Source organism: Aethalodelphis obliquidens, unplaced genomic scaffold (assembly GCF_003676395.1).
Source record: "Aethalodelphis obliquidens isolate GAN/ISIS:26980383/991018 unplaced genomic scaffold, ASM367639v1 scaffold1, whole genome shotgun sequence".
NCBI lineage: Eukaryota > Metazoa > Chordata > Mammalia > Artiodactyla > Delphinidae > Aethalodelphis > Aethalodelphis obliquidens.
Window position 1 is genome coordinate 98283981 of NW_020837945.1, and position 16981 is coordinate 98300961.

Sequence of the window (16981 nt, forward strand, 5' to 3'; positions counted from 1 at the left end):
GTCAGTTGCTTTGTTTGAAAATATTTTCTCCCATTCTGAGGGTTGAATAATATGTCTTATTCATGGGAGATAGTATGTTGTGAGGGAGATCATTCCAGTGTGATTTGGGGAAAAGCTGCTACCTACCATCAGTCTTTCGGATGGCAAAGATTTCCTTAAAAAAAAAAATCTATAATTCCAAATAATTTATGTAGATACGCCTCCAAATCAAGGATGTAGAGCTTAACTCTCCTCTTCATCTTCCTTAAGTGTAGACTGTGCTTGGAAACTTGCCTCCAGAGAGTAGTGTATAGACAGGAAGGGAAAAAGTAACTTTACAGAAACTTGGGAAACACAGCTTTGGCCAGGTGATAAAGTAGACATCAACAGTGGTAAGTCAGGTTGATAGCCTGTGCCCTTGATAAGATATAATGAGAATAGCACTTCATCTCTGTTGTCTTCCTCCCAACAACCCATAATCCTCGTGTAACCATAAATAAACATCAGACAAACCCAAATTGAAGGAGATTCTACAAAAAAACTGACTGATATTTCTTAAAATTGTCAAGGTCATCAAAAACAAGGCAAGTCTGAGAAATTATCATAGACCAGAGAAAACTAAGGAGTCAGAAAACTAAAAGTAATGTGGTATCCTGGGATAGAAAAAGGACATTAGGAAAAGCTAGGAAAATCCTAATAAAATACTAAGGTTAGTTAATCATAATACATCAGTATTGATTGTGACAAAGGGTAATATAAGATGTTAACAACAGGGAAAATTGGGTGAGGGGTATACCAGAACTCTGTACTATCTTTGCAACTTTTCTGTAACTCTAAAACTACTCTAAAATGAAACTTTTACTTTTAAGCTCATTTGGGTTTGGGAGATACAGTCAAGTAGGGGAGAGGAAAAGGAAGGAGGGAAATAAACATTTATTGAATACTATTATTTATTAGACACATCGCTGAGCATTCATCCATCTTATCTCCTTTAAAATCACAGTAAGAATCTCATACAGAGCAGGAAATTGAGGCTGAGAGTATAGGAAACATCTCAAGTTTCTATAGCTGCTTAATGTGTAACAAAATAGGGAATAAAGGTTAAGGGCAGCAGTAATCACAAAGGGTCAAAGGGTGCAAGGAAAGGAGGCAGAAGGGAGAGGGCAGACCCCATGGCTCTCAATGATTTTGTGAAAAATAGGTATGTTTTCTGGCCTGAGGCTTCCAAGAGAATAATAACAATTTTTGGAAACATGGCTTGTAGCTGTTAAGGTTGAGGTCTGTGACAGTGAATGTTAAATATATTTGAGACCATTTCCTGTTTTCTGACTGGAATTATATACAACTATGGACTGGTTTCACTTCCTGTGTTTTATTGATAAAAACTTTTCCTGTGGATTCAAGCTAATCTATCGATTCATATAACAAGCCTCAAAAGCACTGAACTATTTTTTTCTTTTTGCATTTTGGGTACCATAAATGAAGATCCAGGCATAACACTGGATAAAAGAGCTTTTGACACATACCACTGATTAGTCCACATAGTTTACACACAGGGCAAGGATAGTGTGCGTTTCTGTGGCATTTTCTTCTTCATAGTTTTTTCTCTGACCTTCCAGTTTTTATGGGGACAGGACCTTTGCTTAACTAGCTTCTCCTCCTTCGTGGCTCTTACCCTTTTATACCATCACCTGGCTAGTAGGCATTTTATTCAAAGATATAACTTGATTAGTGTAAACAATTGTCACTACTTAGGTCCACAGGATAGAGATTTTTTGTTGTTGTTGTTAAAGGTGTATATTTATAGCCAGAAAGTGTCTGTTCATCCTTTGTGGTTGATATTTTGTTTCATCATAAATTATTTTCTTCCAATGTCAGACCATCAGAAGTTACAAATTTAGGTATGAATATAAGGAAAGAAATGTTTATAACAAAAAAACACATAACCTTTACAATGGTGAAGTTATAAAAAAATTATTCAGTAAGTAATCACTGTTGATATATTTTTATCATGTTATTATTTTATAGATTGGTGTGAAGAAAACAAGTAACTACTCTATGTGCCAGGAATGTTGGTGTTCCTTAATAAATCTGAAAGTAAGCTCTTGTGATCTCATTTTAACAAAGGAGGAAAGCGAGGCTCAGAGATATTAAGTGACTTGTCCAAGCTTTCACAGTGTACAATAGGCAGAAGTATAAGGTCTAAACCAGAAAACATGTGGAAAGTGCCCACTATAGTTTCCAAAATAGAGTTGGCACAGGATGTTAATTCTCTCTCCTAAGTGTTTAAAAGATAAAAATAAAATTAAAACTATTTTTGTTCTCAGAAAGCCCAAAGCCACACAGAACAACGTACTTGTTTAGTTGTGGCTGACCAGAAAAAAACTGTAAAAAAAAGTAATTGAAACAAAAGAATTGTTATCATATTGAAGTGTGTTGTTTAGAAGAGTAGTGAGAATCATTCTTGAAGCTCCATCATATGACGAGAATATTTCATTCACTACAAATCTTTTGTCAACTTATGTCCAAGGGGAAGCTGCACTTTCACAGAGCAAATGTGCTCATTTCTGTTGAAATTTTGCTGTCAAAAGGTACATTATTATTTGTTAGTATTCAATGCATATTTATAAACTAATCTACTCTATAAGGGTTTTGTCAGGATTACATGAGAAAATATATGTGAAGCACTTAATGCCTGGCATATTGTAGAAACTCAGTACAGTTTTATTAGTAATATTATTTATTATTATTATACCTTGGAGCATGACTTTTAGAGTGAAATATACTTGAGTTGATGTCCAAGGTCTACCATTTACCAGTTATGTAAATTCAGGCAAGTTACTAAAGCATCTTGAGCCTTGATTTCCTCATCTGTCAAAAGGGCATAATGATACTTTAAAGGTTGTGAAGATTTCTCCTTTGGTTTAATATAACACATTGGTTCCCAAAGTACGTTCCCTGGTCTACCAGCATCAGCATCACTGGGAATTTAGGTACATTCTGGGGCCCCATCCCCACCCAACTAAGTTAGAAACGGGAATGGTGCAAGTGGTTTATGCTTTGATAAGCCCTGCAGATGATTCTGATGCCTGGTACAGTTTGAGAACCACTGACATGGCACATGACTTGTCTCTGAGCAGGTGCTACTTACCTGTTAGTTTACTTTTCCTAGATACTGAGCTACCACAATGACAAAAGCACAGACAGTTTTTACCTTCACAGAGCTAACAGTTAAACAAACATAGAATCACATCTTGAATTAAGTTTTTGTAGACTTCCATTCCATTATCCATTTATCCCATGAAGCAAAAGGAAAACTTTTTAATTTTGTCCAAGACTTTGCCTGTAAGGGCATAATTAAGAGTCTTCCTTCCCATTATCTCATTGTGTGCATCGTAGATACAATAATAAAGATCTGGTTTACATTTTAGCAAAATGAAAGTGAACCTGCAAACTCAAAATTTTAGATATGTTGTTAAACGCTGAAAAATAGATTCCATCTCACAAAGCCTACAGTTTTCTTGCAGATAAAAGAGAAACTGGAGCTTTTCCAAAACTGCAGAATATTCATTTTCAAGGGAAAATAGCAAAGAATACAAAATGAAAAATAAATGAATGGGGAGCCTTGAGTTTTTTGGTCCCTTTGCATAAAAGGAACGTGGATTTATCTTGAACAGCTGTGTTTATAGGGTTTGCTGATCTGCAGCTGTACCAGCTGAGTAACAGGGAGGTTAGATTTTTTAAAAAAAAAGTTAACTTGGAAATGTGCTAGCCCTTTCTGAGGAATTAATGATATTATACTTTTTTTCCCCATCCTCCCTTAAAACCTGCTGTTGTAAAGGCGGTTTTAGGTCATTAAGCATTGGAAACTTGAAAGAACTACCTGAAGTCAATAAACCAGCTTTTCTTCTAGACCCTGAGAAATACTTTAGGGAAGAGCCAGAGGAGGAATGTCCCCAAATTCCAGAGCTTCCATCACTTCCTGAAAGTAAGTCCTCAACCATCATACCACGTCCACCCTCTCTCCCCACGAAACTCAACCAATTAAGAAAACAAAGTAGAAAAGCACGAAAGTAACACTGTTCGCCTTGTAGGTTGCAGTGAAATGAAGTATGGTTTGACAGCTAAGATTTATAGCTCAGCTGCCGATCTGTGTTCTCAGAAAGGACAGCCAACAGGCCAAAATACATAAGAGGAATATTTTTGTTTTGCCACCTTTCTGAAGTCAGAATGCCATGAATATATATAATGAGTCTGCTATGAGTAAGAACCCATTCCCCCCAATCATCTTAATTTTCAGATCTGATACCAGAGAAAGAGATATCCTAAGGCAGCTTCAGAACAGAGTCTCTGACAATCTGGTTTTGTTCTTTTCATGTGAAACACTATAAATAGCAGCTACTTAAAGTGTATTGTCTTAGAGCCTTCCAGCTGTTGTGCTAGGCTAATATGATGAGTCGACAAGAAAGCTTAATTTAGAAAACAGAAGTGAATGATCTCTGAGGATTTGGAAACAAGATGTGCAAAAGAATGCTCTATTTTTCGGACTGTCTAAGTGTCTAAGAGTGTCTAAGAATTTGAAGAGTAACTTCTGTACAAGCATCCTACCCGCAAAGAGGGACCCGACGGGAGTGCAGGCAACACAACCTGCTACTCAGCGAGGCACTCAGAAAGCATATGGACACTGCAGGGAACTCATTTAAAATAATTAATGAAAAGAGAAGTTTTCAACTTGTAACAGTCAAAAGATCAGAACTGCACTCGAACCATCTGAGATCTGTGGTTTCTAAACTTTCCAAATCCTCTGAGATGGGGGTTCAACATCATCCTTGAGAAATAATAACCCTTGTAGGAGGGAGGCATTTATGTCTACACTTGGGGAAGTTTAAGCCTCTTGTCTCTGCTTGGTTCCCTATAACAGCTGGTCAACATTTTTTTTTTTTTTAATTCCACTTGTAAACAAGATACAGCTGTCATTTCTCACCGCTATATTTCCAGTCTAATTATTATCAGCTTCCTTTGCTTTTTCTCAGTTTCTCTTTTCTAAATCTATAATAGTTCATTTGCTCTCCGGAGGATCATCTATGATATCTGCTCATTTCTTCTAAAAACATGAATCCACAAACATTAGGGCTTTAAATAACCTTTAGTGCATCTGACTGGGCTTTCAGTCTATCAGCCTACTGCTTTTTCCCCAGGATGATTCATCTTCAAGAATAAACATGGGGAGGACTTATCTTGTCCTGCTGAGTCACAGACGGAAGAGAATGTGGGGAACAGACAGTAAGACGAGATCCAGGGAGCCAGAACAAAGTGTAAAGACGGTCCAGACATAGAACATGCAAGATGGAGCAAGGAGTCAGAATAGAGGCAAGAGAAATAGGAGAGAAGGAGATTGCAGAAGCTGGAGAGCCAGGAAGTGGGAGATAGCAAGGGTGAGGGCAGCAAATGCCTCTCCTCAGCCCTGGGAGCTCCTGTTTTTGTGAGGAGCCTTGCACGTTCTGCAGCAGGAGAATTCTCCTTCATCGGCAGATAAATTCTCCTCATGGGCAGGGAGGACGTGTAGGGGAAGTTGGGGATGAATGGCTGGTTGGAAATACAAAAAAAAACTCTAATACATTTTCAAAGAGAATTTTTTCTCCTGGATTTCTTAATATAAAATTTTTCTATAATTTCCACACCGTTTAAAAAAGATGTTTTCTCTCTTTTGCTTTTCTATTTTTCTTCTTTGCTCCCTTTAAAATATTTCCACTCATCTGCCTTCTCTGCAAGTGAAAATAGTTCCTTTTTTAAAAAGTTTCACCGGCTTGAGGGAGAGACAAATGTAAACTACTGAGGACAACAGAATGCATGACACATGCCACCACAAATGAGGTTCTGTGGACGCCTCAGAGAAGAAGGCAGATTAACTCTGCCTGGGGCATAAGAAGGAATTAGTGGAAGTCAGCTCTGAGCTGGAACTTAAAATGAGTAGGCGTTCAAAGGGTGAGGGAGGAGAAGAAGAAGTCAAGATCAAGGAAACATAAGGAAAGACGCATTGTGGTTTAAGTAGGGCACAAGTCCAAATGATTCCAGGCCGGCTGCAATGGGTGACTTCAGATGGTGCCACGTTGACTCAGTTTGACACAGATGAATAGGGTTGAGTTTGGAATGTGTTGAGTTTGAGGTACTGGTGCGCTATTTAGAAATAAGGGTCTGGAGAATGGAAGAGGATGGTAACATGCTCTGCATAATAGCAGTCTTCAAATAGCTGATGCAGAAATCGTGTTTGCTCATGTGTTTGTTTAGCCCTCCTGGTGAATATTGAATGCCTTCTCTGTGCTGGCCCTTGTGCTGGGTGGTGGAGGCGCAGAGCTGACTTGTAGAGGCACAGCCTTCAAAGCTCTTGAAGACTAGTTGGGGAACTAGATAAGGAAACAAATCATTATGTTTTACAACAAAGGCTATAATAGAGATAAGCCCTGGGTACTGTGGGATCACGTGGAGGTTCATAGATGATTTTTCAGAGAAACCAGATTGTGCCTGAGCTAGATATTAAAAGTTAAATTGATATTAGTTAGGTAAGAAAAAAGGGGGATGATATTTCTGGCAAAGGAATAGTATGTGGATGGTGTGCTAAGGGAGCTATGAGTAGTCCCAAATGGCTGGGTTCTTGAAGGGACATGGTGAGAATTAAGGCCAGAGAGGTAAATGGGGGCCAAATCATGGAGCACCTGGTGTACTGTGTTAAGGACTTTGGTATTTATTTTACCAGAAATGCGGAACCATTGGAATGTTTTAGGCAAGTATTCTGAATTATCTCATTTTATCTCTTCTATTAATTCTTCAGTTTTTAGACCTCTTTGTGTTAGCCTTTTAGTGATTACTCTAGAGGTTACAGTACTTTATTTCTTTTTGGAGTACTAGGCTTCCATCTGAGATTATTTTCCTTTATTCAGAAGAAATTTCTGCAGTATTTCTTATAATGTTGGTCTGCTGATGAGTAATTTTCCCAGCTTTATGTGTCTGAAAAATGCGTTTATTTCATTTTGACTTTGGAAGGATTTTTTCACTGGGTTTAAAACCCTAGATAGCAGTTTTTTTCAACTCTTTAAAGATACCATCCCACTGCTTCCTTGCTCCTATAGTTCCTGTTTAAAATTCTACTCTTCATATTATTGTTGTTTCTTTGAATGTAATTTTTTTTCTGGCTGCTTTACAGATTTTTATCGTTATCCTTGTTTTTTAGCAGTTTTATCACAGTGGGCATAAATACACTTTTCTCTGTATATATACTGGTTGGGGTTGATAGGAATCCTTGAATACATCTTTCTTCAATGTTGAATAATTCTCAGCTATTATCTTTTCAAATATTGTTTCTTTCCAGTTACCACTCTCCAGTCCTTCTGGGATTGCAATTACACATATGTTGGATTTTCATTATATCACAAACATTTCTTATGTTCTTCTCATTTTTCCATTTTATTTTCTTCTCTGGGCTTCATTTTGGATATTTTATATTGACTTACCTTTGCATTCACTAGTCCTGTCTCTTTTGCCAGTCTCTTTTAAACCCATGATATCAGTTCCCAATTTCAGATTTTATATGTATATGTGTGTATATATATATATGTATATATATTTCTAAAATGCCATTTGAATCTTGTTTATATATATTCTAATACTCTGTTGAAATTACTTCTGTTTTCATCCATTTTGTCCAAATTTTCTGTTTTCTTGAACATATTTATAATAATTTTAAAGTCCTGGCCTGCTAACATCAGTATCTGGGTGATCCTTGGATCTGTTTCTAATGTTTATTTTTTCCTCTTGGTCATTGGTCACATTTTCCTTCTTTCTTGCAAGTCCTGTAATTTCTGTATAATTTTTTATTATATGGCAGAAATTATGTGTTAAAGATCTACAGATAATGAACTTAGCGTTTTTTCTCTGAGGCAGTGCACCCTTTCCTTAGCTGGACAGAGAGCATGAAGGGTGGATCATGTTAATCCAATTAGGGATGGAGTTCGGTCAGTGCTGGGTTATGGCTTTAGTTAGACTTCATTTACTTTCAGTTTCAAATGTTTGTTTTAGGCCTCTCCCTGTAGTGGAATATTGTGACTGCAGGAAACATTAATCTGCCTCCCCAGTCCAATCCATAGCCTGCCACACTACCCCAGCACTCAGAATATGTCCTGTGGGGAACCCTGGCCACAGTCACAAAGTGTCTCCAAATTGCAGTTCATCACACCAACCCACACAGTCATCAAAAGCTCTTCTGATTTTCCCTTCCCTTAGAAAATCTGTCTATGGCAAGCCTGTTTCTTAGCAATGCCCAGACATGCTTAATCCCCAAAGGGAGGAAAAGATTTGGTAATCTCAGCTCATCTGAGAATGGTTCTACTATCTCATGAATTTTAATTTGATAATATTTGTTTTCACAGCTCTCTGAAGGCTTTAAGAATATTATTTCTGTAATTTACCTTTTTTTTCTATCTGGTGCAATGAGAAGGAAGACCTGCCACTACTTATTAAATCTTATCCAGAAACAAAATTCCTGTTGAAATGTTTAAGCAGGCAAGTGACATGACCAGATTTGCATTCTAGAAAGCTTTCTGGAAACTGTGTAGTTGATGCATTATAATGGGGCTAGACTGAAGGCAGTGTATGTGTCAGAGTGGTGGGAACTTGTTGTATGACGCAGCTATCTTCCTTTGAATTTTCATTTTGCCTTCTACTAGTTGTTTATATCTGGATAAATTAAATAAGCTACAAAGTCTCAGTTTTCTCATCTGTAAAATGGGGCTAATGGTACCTGCTTCTTGAAGTTGTGTGGGTTAATTTTAGCACAATGACTAGCACATAATAAGCACTCATAAATGGTAACTATTATTATTTTGAAGATAAGGGGACCCTAAAAAGGAAGTAACTATTAATTTGAGAAGTGTTACAGAGATAGAATTTAAAGGATTTTGTGCCCTGATGAGATGTTAAGACATGTATGACTATCAGGTTTCCAGCCCAGATAACTGTGTCAAAGAGAGGCAATTACTGAGAGAGGGAATATAGGAGGAGAAGATGATTTAGAGTTAGTTTTCGGAATATGTTGAGTCGGAGGTACCTGTGGGGCATCTACCAAGAAAAGCTAACACTTTCCCAAGAAACTGACTATAGTAGGGAGGAAAGAAAAAGAATGGTAACTGAAGAGCAACTACAGTCAAGGCATGTTTTAGAATTAATTTTATTTTTCAGTTCACTTTTTCTTCCGATTTTAGATATAATATATGCACATTATAGAACATTGGCTAGTAAGCAGCAAAGAGAATTCTAAAGAACACAGGAATAGAAGATCTAAAGAGAAGCCACTACTCCCAGGCCTGAGACAGACCAAGGAATAGGCCCACCTAAGCTAGGGCGGAGACCCAGACCTTGTGCAAGAGGACTTATCGCTGTTTTGCCACCTGGCAAGTTGGCAGAGCTGCTGCAGGTGCAACTTGCAGAAATCTGCTCTCAGGGGCATCAGGGGAAGCCATCCACAGGGAGGTGATGTGTCTTAGAACTCACTGCAGAGCCGTCAAGGGGCTGCAGGGGAGGCGGTTCACAGAGAGGAGTCACACTGGCGGCCCTCTGCTTGCTTCCTGGGGTATTACAGAAAGTCATTCATTGCATGCTGGCAGACAGGTGGCACTCTGCTGCAAAGTCACCTGGGAGGGTGGCAAGGGAAGCTGTGGCTCTGGAAAAGCCATCCTTGCATCACAGGAGTCTGGAGCTGCAGAAGGCACTGGAGGAGCTTGGTCCTGGGGAAGTCATGCTGTAGGAGTCTAGTGCTGGAGGAACTGCCCTGCAGGAGCCTGGTGAGGGGAACACCCACTTGGAGAGAAATCCATTTCCCCTCCAGCATCCCTCTAGTGACAGAGCTCAACATTGTACCAGCTGTCAAAGGAGAACCATTTACAAGACTCTGGTCCATTATCACGCAGCGAGCAGTGAAGAGTGGCTTTGGAGCTCAGGGGCAATGCACTGATCATTGGCATAGTACCATCTTCCCTGGCTATTCATGCTTTTTATCCCACTCCTGGTCCTTTACATTATTTTATAAGCTTTGAAATCACAGTCATGATTCCTACTCAGTTATAAGGTGTTAACGGTTATGGTTGTCTTTTGGAGAATTTCCATTTATAGAATGAATAAAACTTGGAAGACTCAAAGCAATAAAGGTATAGTAAGGGCAAAATTTCAAGCATAAACCTGGCTTCAAATCAAGACTCTACCACTTGCTAGCTATATGACCTTGAGCAGGTCAGTTGAACTCTCTATGCCTTAGTTTCTTCAACTAATAATGGGCATCGTATAAGCTACCGTCTTCATAATGTTGCTGTGAACATTAAGTGAAATAACCCATGTGAAGCCCTTAGCACAGAGCCTTCACCTAATAAGAGTTTGATACATTTCTTTATTGATGGTATTTTATTATTGTTATTCCACTAAATGGCTCTTTGTTACAGGAATTATTATTGCCCCTATTTACTATATAAAGAGTCTCTGGCATAGACTCTGTGGGATAGAAAAAAGAATTTAAGTAATATACCTAGTCTCACATAGCTAGTAAAAGGTGGACCCTAGTTGAGAAGTGTCCCTGTTTTACAGGTGTCCATGTTATTAATATTTCTAGGTACAGCCTCCCTTGTTCAGATAACGTTGAAATCATAGTCCTTAGGCAGCCTATTCTTATGCGGCTTTCTAAAACCAGCTATTTCACTATAATATTACCTATTTTTAACACTTTCATTTAAAATTGTTCATCTCCTTTTTCGTAGGAGGTTACTGAATTTAAAAATTGTTATTATAAATGAGCACTTAAAAAAAATCTCAATTACTAATACATGCCCTCCTCCACACTATCATTACAGAGTCTACCTTAAGTCTTTGCACTGCATTTTACACACATTCCTGAAATCTCCATAATTACAGTGTGCTGAAGGTTCTTTGGCAATTGTACGATGAGAGGCATTTTGCCAGACTTACTTTCAACATTCTAAACTACCGCTTTGGAACTTGGGACAGTTTCAAACACTTCATAAGCCCCAGGTGACTTTTCAGTTTTACCTACTGTGTTTTTAATGTCCTTTTGTATTTTCTTTCTTTCCCTTTCAAGTTGAAACATCTTTCACACTCTCTCTTTAGCTTCCAAGTTGTTCCCCGTGGGTTCTCAAACAGCTTGAAATCCCTTTTTGATATGCTTTATTCAAAAAACTGGAATCTACTTAGAAGTGGCTCTGGGTCAGGTTTTGCCAATAAATTCCCCAGAAGTCATCATATTGTACCTATAAAATCTTTAAAACTTCTAGCGTAGAGAAAATACTGCATTAGTGATACCTCAGGTGAATTGTTTTGTTGTTGTTGTTTGTCAAAGACAAAATGTGCGGGACAATTAAAGAGATGATTTTATTCAAGCTATTGCAACAGGGAGAATAGTCATTAAAGAGGAGTATCTCAAAAAAAGGAAGGGAGCTTGAGCTATTGTAGAGACAGGTCAATGAATCCATGAGTCTTATTAGACTAGGGAGGAGGGTGAAGAGGGTCTTATCTCAGAATGAGAGAGAGAAGAGTGGTCCTTTGCTGTTACCTGTTTCTGGAACGCAAGAGGGTCAGGCCATTTCTTAACTGCCTCCACTTTCTAGTTGCACAGGGTAAAGGTTAATGTTGTCAGCCCCCTTGCTTTTGTTCAAGATGAATGATTACCGCTCATTGTTGAACAGCCCAGAGGTGATCATGAATCTTCTGGGTGGGGCAGAACAGTGTCTGAGAAGTGTCTCTCAGGGATTCTTGTTGGCATTGCTTCTGTAGAACCAGATGTTAGGAGGGGGGAAGGTCAGTTGTTTTGGTGTCCTGAAGGTCCTGAGAGCAAAGGACAGCTGCAAGGCAGCACAGAGTCTGAATAAAGATTTGGGCTGTCAGGTTTTAGTTCTCAGTTTTAGACAGACGTGAGAATTGAAAAAGTTTGGAAGATTGTGGTCAGATATTGAAGAAAAGTGGGAGGATTGAAAATTTGGTGAGAATTGATAATTTGTGCAAGATAACTGTCCCTGACCCAATTTGCAGGTAGGTACAAAAACTGGGTGCTTCCAAGGAAGGGGAGCGAGTCATTTAACGCTCTACCAGATGAGATGGAGTTTGCATATCCATGGTAACCTGCAATTTACAAAGAGGGGCAAAATAGTTCAGAAATGGTGAACTCAGCCAGAATCTGCCTACTCAGAAGGGTGTGCGAGAGACAATACTGGTTTTTCATTGATATACAAACTTACTCTCTATAATTCTTAAGCTATAGGTAGAAAGTATACACACAGGATTTTAGGAAAATCAACCTTATATATCTTTGCTTTAAAGTACTATCTTAAATCTAGTACCAGTAAAGAAAAAGAATCAAATATTGTGGAAATCTTCTTACTTGAACAAATAATTAAATACAAGAAGAATGCATTTATAGATATATTCATTTTTAGTAGGAAATGAGAGATTTCTACACATGATTCATGCCAGGAAGTCTTAGATAACTGAAGATCCAGACTGAGCACAAAACTCAGAGATATCTTAGAAGTAAAAAAATCCTTCCTATTATTTTATATCTTTGTTTATATCATATCACCATAATTTGAGTCCTATAAAACAGAAGTCATTAACATGTGAAAAACATTTTTTTAAAAGAGTCAACAGATGCTTCACATCATATGTCATCAGGGAAATGCAAAGTGAGAGAACAATGAGTTATCACTACACACGCATTAGAATGGCCAAACTCCAGAATGCTCACACCACCAAATGCTGGTGAGAATGTGGGGCAACAGGAACTCTCATTTATTGCTGGTGGGAATGCAAAATTGTACAGCCACTTTGGAAGACAGTTTGTCAGTTTCTTACAAACTAAACATACTCTTAACATGCAATCCAGCAATCGTGCTCTTTGGTATTTACCCAAAGGACCTGAAAACTTATTTTCATACAAAAGCCTGCACACAGATCTTTATAGCAGCTTTATTCATAATTGCCAAAACTTGGAAGCAACGAAGATGTCCTTCAGCATGTGAATGGATAAATAAACTGTGGTACAGTTTATTATCCAGACAATGGAATATTATCTAGCACTTAAAAAAAAGAGCTGTCAAGCCATGAAAAGATATGGAAGAATCTTAAATGAATATTATTAAGTGGAAGAAACTCATCTGAGAAGGTACACACTGTATGATTCCTACTCTATGAGATTCTAAAAAGGCAAAACTATGGAGACAATAAAAAGATCAGTGGTTGCCAGGGGAGGAGGAGAAGAGGTGAATAGGGGGACCACAGAGGATTTTTTTAGGGCAATGTAAATACTCGGTATGATATTATAATGAAGGATATTTGTCATTATCCTTTAAATATCCTTAAACTGTGCAACACCAAGAGTGAAACTTCAGGTAAACAGTGCACTTTGGGTGATAATGATGTGTCAGTGTAGATTCACCCTTACTAAAAAATATACCATCCTCCGGGCTTCCCTGGTGGCGCAGTGGTTGAGAGTCCGCCTGCCAATGCAGGGGACACGGGTTCGTGCCCCGGTCCGGGAAGATCCCATATGCCGCGGAGCGGCTGGGCCCGTGAGCCATGGCCGCTGAGCCTGCGCGTCCGGATCCTGTGCTCCGCAGCGGGAGAGGCCACAACAGTGAGAGGCCCGCGTACCGCAACAGAACAACTTCCCTGAAAAAAAAAAAAATATATATATATATATATATATATATATATATATATGTATATATACCATTCTGGTGACTGACGTTGATAACAGGGGAGGGTTTGCATGTGTGCGGGCAGGGGATATATAAGAAATACTTGTACCTTCCTTTCACTTTTGTTGTAAAAATAAAACGGCTCATAAAAAAAAAAAATCTTAAAAAAAAGGTTGAACAGGTCCCCAGCACGATCATTTAAGAGCCATATGAAGACCACTAAAGCATTTTGATAAACTCTCACTACTCTGCCAACAACCTGTTGCTTTGTTACCTGATTGTTACACAGTGATGGCTGAAATTAAATGACAGCCTGGCCATCCTGATCTAGTCTATATTTAGGAATTAGAACCTTGATGTCAAAATGTGGGCAGTGGATAGAGCCTGGGCGTCACCCAGGAGCATGTTAGAAATGCAGCATCACAGGCCTCAACTCAGATCTATGGAATCAGAATCTGCATTTTAACAAGACTTCTAGGTGATTTTTATGCACATTAAAGTTTGAGAAGCACTTACCTAGAGGACTTAGAATAGGATGGAGGATGTGAATTGAAGAGAAAGTTTTCAGAATACCGTATGTTCATAAACTAACAACAGCTGGTCATTGCAGTGCTGTGTTGACATAGTCGCTAAGTCCCTTCTTGCCAGGGTGCCTTTGTGAGGTTTGCCACTGTTGTTCATCTGATATATAGTTAGTCTCCAACTACGGGGCAAGGGAGGGATCAGATGATAAAGATTAACTTCGCTTTATGAAAATCACTGAATCATTTTATTTTAGTGAAAATGTTTGAATGCTTCATGGCTACCACATCTTTCATTTTCATAGCTTTTAAAACACTTTTGGTTATCATTATAACAAGCCTTGTTGGGCAGCCAACTATAAAATGAAGTGATTAATGTATAATGTCATCTTTTCCCAAGTAGGAAATAGGGAACATAAATGGTTACCAATAACACTTGATGTTAATTTTTAAGAGCAGGGGTTGTGGTAAGTGGATGCATATATAGATGAATGACACAGAGGACCAGCCTTCTATTACCATAATAGAGTCCCTCGGGTCTCTGGAAGGCAGGAATTCCAAAGTGTGAAGAGGGATCCTTTACAAGCCTGGAGGTATCTTCATTCATTTGCTCATTTATTCAACAAATACATTTTTGTGAGCATCTTCTATTGTAAATACCAGACACAATGCTGGGTGCTAAGGGTATATGGGGTATAAAGACAAACAAGGTCTTTGCTGTCATTGAATTTATCACCTAGGGTCATGATAGACAATAAATAAATAACTGAACAGAAGAAGATACGTTTGGATAGTGATATTGATAAAAGGTATGAGGAAAATAAAGCAAGACAATGTGATGGAACGTGACTAAGGAGGGGCATCAGTGAAGTTCTCTCTGATTGTTGGGCTGAATCCTGAAAGATAAGAGGAGGCAGTTCCACAAACAAATGGGCACAGAACATTCCAAGGATGGGAGCAGAACTGTAAAGCTACTGAGGTGGGACAAAGGTTGGCATATTCCAGGGACAGAAAAGTCAGCGTTGCCAGGGTAGAGTGTGAGAGATGCTCACAGAGAGCCCAAGATGAGGGTGGAAGAATTAGGGATCAGTTCATGTGGGATGAGGTAGCCTGGGCAAGAAACTTGGGTTTCTTTTAAGTGAGAAGGAAGCCTTTAGAAGGTTTAAAGATGGGTCCATTTGGACGCAATGAGTCCAAATACACTGGCTGTTACTAACCCTTCTGAGTGAACTACTCACCAAGATTCTAAGTAAGTTGTTGGGCCCATAAGGCAAGAAGCTTAAGGCTTGAGGTCCCACATAACACCTGTGTGGGAACTTGAAGGTGCTTTAAGATAAGCTGTATATTTGAATAAACGTAAATTTTCTTTTCAAGGAGTATCCGACGTACTCCAGTCACAAACCGTAGGAAACTTGACAAACCAGTCTATTTGTCTCAATAAGAATGCTTCGCCCTTCACGATGATTCTGCGTTAAACAATGCACTTTATGGCAAGTGTATCAGTCAGGGTGCAGGGAAACAGAACGAGCAGGACCATGTATTGAAATTTATGGCAAGGAATTGCCTTATGGGATTGTGAGGGCTGGTGGAGCAAGTCCAAAAGGAGTAGAGCTGCGCCAGGAGGGAAGATCAGCGCAGACTGGGCACAGGCTAAAGCTGTTGTCCACAGGCAGTGAAAGGAAGAGGACTGAACTCCATGGGCACAGGCAGAAGTTTTGTCCAGTGTTGGCATTTCTTTTCTGTCTTAGGAAAGCCTCAGTCTTGCTTCTAAGGCCTTCCAACTGATTTAAGTCCGGCTCTCCCAAATTATCCAGGATAATCTCCTTACTTAAAATCCATTGATTAGGGACTTTAACTATATAGGCAAAATTTCTTCAGAGCAACACTTAGATTAGTGTTTGATTGAATAACTGGGAAGAGCCTTGCCAAGTTCATCAAGAAAACAAGTCATCACAGCAAGGTTAAAGACATACTTTTATAATCTTAAACAGGTTCAATAAATGGTTAATGGTTTCTTACATGTATCATAATCCATGGCAGACTCACTTATATGCAAACATTATGCCATTAACCCAGCAAATGCTGTTACTCTGAAGAGTGAGAGGAATCGATGACCATTATTCATTTAGAAGGTGTTAGGTTAATGACATGGCTTTCGCCACATAAAGGAGATTGCTAGTGAAGCTAATGTAGGTTGTTTTATAAGCCTTATCTACAAAGTCCCTTGTGAGTATTAGGAGTTGCTGGGAGTTTTAGGGTGTTCTGGGTGAAGAGAGGAAGCCAGGTTGCAAGTAGGAATCATTTCCAGGTAAGCACTTCAGCTGCCTTTCCTGAAAGAGATCTGAGAAGAAAAGGATTCAGCTCTACAAAACTCCAGTAATTTGTTGAGATTTATTTTTTCATTCTAAGTACATAACCACTTTTATGAATAATTTTGTATTTGTAATTTTATGTTCATTTTCTTAAACAAAGCTCCCCAAATTGTAAGCTTCGGGCCCAGGAAACAGGTATCTACCCTTGCATATGAATTGTATATGAATTTTTTATCACTTGTTTTTTAACTCAGAAAAATAAATTATCCCAGAAAGATTATCCCTGTCAAAGAACTTGCAAAGGCCTATCGGTTAGTTATTGGTTTAATTGTCCTGAAACCCAGTCAATTACAATGAAAATTCCTTGTCTAGCTGAGAGACAAATCTCAGTAAAGCAGCTAGGGTTTATTTCAGAAGTAACATT

At 38.7% G+C, this 16981-nt stretch overlaps 1 protein-coding gene across 1 annotated transcript in view; it reads left to right on the plus strand.

Moving 5' to 3' along the window:
• Positions 1-16981, plus strand: part of WDR49 (WD repeat domain 49) — a 136293-nt gene that overhangs the window by 114655 nt on the left and 4657 nt on the right. The window contains 2 exon segments of the mRNA XM_027123886.1: positions 1858-1960; positions 3821-3967. Of these exon segments, the coding sequence (XP_026979687.1) occupies positions 1858-1960; positions 3821-3967 (250 nt within the window).